Below are 4,773 nucleotides of genomic sequence, written 5' to 3'. Positions count from 1 at the left end.
CCACAATGAGCAGAACTTACTTGCAGGTATTGGTAGTGCAAATCAGAGGTGCAATCTGTGTGGATGTTTTTTCAAAACACTGTCTGGTTTAAAAAGCCACATCAGACGCCATGAAAGGGCTAAGGTGTAGGTGCAGGAGGTGGTCAAACTCTGTTTAAGGAGTAGACAACCATCATATATATATATATATATATATATATATGTGTGTGAGTGTGTGTGTGTGTGTTTATACATACATACGTACATCCATCCATCCATCCATCCATCCATCCATACATACATACATACATACATACATACATACATACATAAACAGTTATCACTGGTCGAACGGTTACTATTACTACGTGACTAGAGTGCAGTAGCCACGAAAAGGAACCCAACTACCAGAAGTATGGAAACTTTGTAAGAAAATATGCCATTGTAAATTTGCAGAATCGGTACCATAAAGGTTTCATTAAAATTTATTTTCCTTTATTTCATCTTCTTTTATAGCGCAAATAAATTATCCTAAAACGATGGAGATGGGTAGCATATTCTGATGAATATTGATATTTTTTCTTTCATTTTATGCCACATTCACTGGGTGGATCTGTTCTCCCATAGCCATTGGTCTATACCTGTTATTTTACGCCTTTTGATGGTAAAAAGACATGTAGAAAACACCGAATGCACATTTATATGTATAAATTTAAAAGGAAAATGATGAAATAATTATAGCAGTTTTTGTCTGAGAATCGTGGTATTGTGAAACGAATTCATTTTAAATACGCCATATATCTTATTGTATGTTTGGAATTGATTTTTTCCACGTTCATGTGGCACATATTTACATGTGTATACTTAACATGTATGTGTATGTATGTATATATGTACAATATTTGTTAACCCACTTTATATTCAGTTTATAGGTCAAGTTGGCATAGTTCAAGGAGTTAATAATGTTGACGATGTGATTGTGAAATTTGAAGGACTTAGTAAAAACTTATGGCGCTTTAATCCAAAAGCCCTCACAAAGGTTAGTATATAAGGCCATAATTTCCGTACCATTCAGTACCCTCTACGTTTATAATATTTTTTTACCCATATGACTTAAATGTTTACTATTAATAAAACATGTCTGCTTCACGGAGTTTTTCTTGGATAAACTTACTTCCACAATCTTACTCTGACAAGAAGCTTACACCGAGTGGTTTACACCAGCAAATCTTCTCTGCTAAGCAGTATGGTTCAACAATATGTGATTGATCTAAGTGACAAAAGAACTATTTGCTTACGGTACCCTGATTCTGGTTTTGGATCTGATGCATGCTCTTTTTCAGTGTGATCTGTCTTCAGGTACGGTAGGTAGGTTGAGTAGAATATCGAACCCTATCGTTACTTTTACTTCATCCAGTTATGGGATAGAAGAAGTAAAATTACTATGACTAACAATGTTTCTTGTGCATGAGATAGATTGCCATATTTCTCAGTGAAATATTCTCTCGTTCGTCACGTTAACACTACAGAATCGTCGGATAAATAATCCTTTCTACTATAGGCACAAAGCCTGTAATTTTGGGGAGGGGGATAGTCGATTACATGGACCCCAGTACTTAATTGGTACTTAATTCATTGACCCCGAAAGGACGAAAAGCAAAGTCGGCGGAATTTGAACTCAGAACGTAACGGCAGAAGAAATACCACTAAACATTTCGTTCGGCGTGTGCTGACGATGCTACCAGCTTGCCAACCGATAAATAATGACGTGACTTTTCTTTTGGTTAAAAGTATAACACTTGCTTATGTGTAGTAGAACGGCAAGTGTTAGAAACTATACACGTTTTAATCCTTATATTACACAGAAGTGGGTTTACTTTCAGCATTCTACAATCGATAAATAAACACCTACCAAATACAGAGGTCAAATGAAGTCGACCTCTTGCCCGGCGACATTTTTCACTGAAATTAGTGCGATCTTAAAATCAGAAATTACGTAAGAGCTAACACTGTTGGATGAGCAAGTTTATTAAGTATTTACGCGATAAATAATTTATCGCATTGTATGTAGACAATGAAGTGGCAGATATGATTTATTGTTTACCGATGTCATACTGCTTTCATGTGATAAATACTTTATCGTATGTATCTGCATGTGCATTCGGTCAAAACAAAACTGTTGTAGTGTGTTCATCTATGTCAAACATTATAACACATACACATGTATATATGTATGCTTGTATGTATCTATGTATGTATGTATGTATGTATGTACGTACGAGGGGTTATCAAATAGAAATCGGAATTTTGCAATATTATTTTATTCACTTAATTTTACATAAATATTTTTATCGCCTTCAAAGAATTCTCCATTTGAAGCAATGCATCGGTTCAGGCGCGTTGTCCACTGTTCGAAGCAGTGATGGAACCCTGCCTAATTGATCCCTGTTAAGGTCTCAGTTTTTTCTTTCACCTCCTTCACATCTGCAAATTCCGTAACACCTGCTCTTTAGGAATAGTCACTTGTAGGTTGAAGGCCAACCTCGTCCCGGACGACGCTCGACCTCCCGAACGAATGAAAACATCCGAAAAATTCATGAACAGTGATGACTTTCGAAAAAAGGACCGGATTCAGTTGTGACTGCTTTTGATCATCTGTGGGCAAACAAGGTACAAATTTTGATGCAACCCTTTTCAGTCGCAATTCCTCGCTCCAAATTCGTTGGCAGGAACCAACAAGTTCGTCAATTGTTTGGTGACGGCTCTCCAAGAACAGTTCATGAATTTTTCGGATGTTTTCATTCGTTCGGGAGGTCGAGCGTCGTCCGGGACGAGGTTGGCCTTCAACCTACAAGTGACTATTCCTAAAGCGTGGAAGCCATTCACAAAGTTGTGTTTTGCTCATGACAGCGTCCTTGTAAGCTGTTTCAATTACGAGAACTGTTTCGGTCACCGCTTCCCCACCACCACCACCACAGAAAACAGAATTTCAAAGAAGTACTCTGTTCCATCGTTTCAGCCATCGCAAAAATCGACGAACAGTGGAGAAGCACTGCAAAACAAAGACGCACCACGTGGAAGTACGACATTAGCTGCAACAGTCGGTCGGAACACTGTTGCCAGAGGGACATATCTAGCGGCGGAAACCTGAACTGCAATGGGCTTGTCCCGCAGAGAATGTTTCCGGTTACTTTTGGGTACCTCCCGCATATATGGCTGGTTGGATAAATGGATGGATAGGTGGATGGATGGATGGATGGATAGATGGATGTTTGTTTGTATATATGTATGTGTGTTTGTATCCTTAGCAATTGACAACTGCTGTTGGTTTGTTTATATCTCCGTAACTTAGAAGTTGCTCGAATGTGACCAACAAAATTTCACCGACTAAATTTTACAAGGGGCTACTCCACCATGGTTTCCACCCGTAAATGAAAAGAGAAACAACGTACGTTTCTGAATTTTTCAAGATTCTGGAAGCAAATATTCCAGAGTCGACATCGTGTTCCATCTTTTTAAAGGGCTTCTTTAAAATTATATCTCAATTAAAACTGATTCCTTTCCGTTCCCTTTCTTCCTTCCTTCCTTTCTATCCATCTGTCTGTCTGTCTGTCTGTCTGTCTGTCTGTCTGTCTGTCTGTCTGTCTGTCTGTCTATCTATCGTTCCTATTTCTGTCTTTCTTTCTTTACTTCTGTCTTTCTATCTTACTTTCTTTCTTTCTTTCTTTCTCTCATTTATTCATTCTTTCATTCATTCTTTCTTTCTTTTTCTTTCTTTCTTTCTTTCTTTCTTTCTTTCTTTTTCATTCTTTCTTTATTTTTTTCTTTCTTTCTTTCTTTCTTTCTTTCTTTCTTTTTCTCCCCCCCCTCTCTCTCTTCCTCCTTCAACTACGCCTTCTCGTAAATCACACTTTCTGCTTGAAACCCAATTCCACACTCAAAACTCTCTCTCTCTCTCCTCCCCCTCTCTTACTTTCTTATGTTATATTTCATTTAAATTTCTCTGTTTCAGATCGACAAATTTAGCGTTGGAGATGCAGTTAAGATACTTGATGATATCGAACAAGTTAAAAGATATCAGATTAATCATGGTGGATGGTCTCCTGATATGACATCGGTGAGTGTATTTCTTAAGTTGTGTAGTTCCTAATTTACCTGGGTTCACTCGACAAACGATGCAAGTTGATTCACCCACGACTGTCATGTTTTATCTTCCTGACATAGTATGTAAATATATGTACGAACGCACGCATATACACATATGTACTATTTATAACTTTTCTACTTGCAGTTAATTTATTTACTTGTTTATTTATTTGTTTTGATTATTTATACATATTCATTTTTTTTTTCATTTTATCTAGTTTCAACTCATGAGCTGTGGCCATGCTGGGGCACCGCCATTGATTGTAATTAATTAATAAAAAGATCCAAATGAATGTTTGTCGATTGACAATCCTCTCCATTTTCTTATTTGGGTAAATTCTGGGTAAATTTCTGCTTTACTGCCACTCATATATATTATTCAATTGCGCTACTGCCCTGCAACAGTAAACACTTGGATATAAATACGTAGGTATACATCCAGTAGTATATTGGGTATATATTATCCCTTAAATGGTTGTTTGACCTCTAACTCACATAGACATACATACACACACACACAAACACACACACTCACACGCACACGCACACAGACACACACACACACACATATGTATATGTGTGTGTTTGTGTGTGTGAAGATACACACACACACACAAACACACACACACACACACATATATATATATA

General features: G+C 37.3%; 2 protein-coding genes across 2 annotated transcripts in view; one reads left to right on the top strand and one right to left on the bottom strand.

Annotated features, from left to right (window-relative positions):
- Nucleotides 1-4,773, bottom strand: part of LOC106868831 (cytochrome P450 3A7) — a 388,137-nt gene that overhangs the window by 259,393 nt on the left and 123,971 nt on the right. The gene's annotated exons all lie outside the window — the stretch shown is intronic.
- Nucleotides 1-4,773, top strand: part of LOC106880590 (E3 ubiquitin-protein ligase MIB2) — a 52,755-nt gene that overhangs the window by 6,117 nt on the left and 41,865 nt on the right. Inside the window, exons 3-4 of the mRNA XM_014930594.2 lie at nt 905-1,018; nt 3,992-4,096. Of these exons, the coding sequence (XP_014786080.1) occupies nt 905-1,018; nt 3,992-4,096 (219 nt within the window). The remainder of the gene's footprint in view (nt 1-904; nt 1,019-3,991; nt 4,097-4,773) is intronic.

This window comes from Octopus bimaculoides, chromosome 26 (assembly GCF_001194135.2).
Source record: "Octopus bimaculoides isolate UCB-OBI-ISO-001 chromosome 26, ASM119413v2, whole genome shotgun sequence".
Taxonomy (NCBI): Eukaryota; Metazoa; Mollusca; class Cephalopoda; order Octopoda; family Octopodidae; genus Octopus; species Octopus bimaculoides.
The sequence above is the reverse complement of the archived record's forward strand: the minus strand, read 5'-3'. Positions and strand labels throughout refer to the sequence as shown.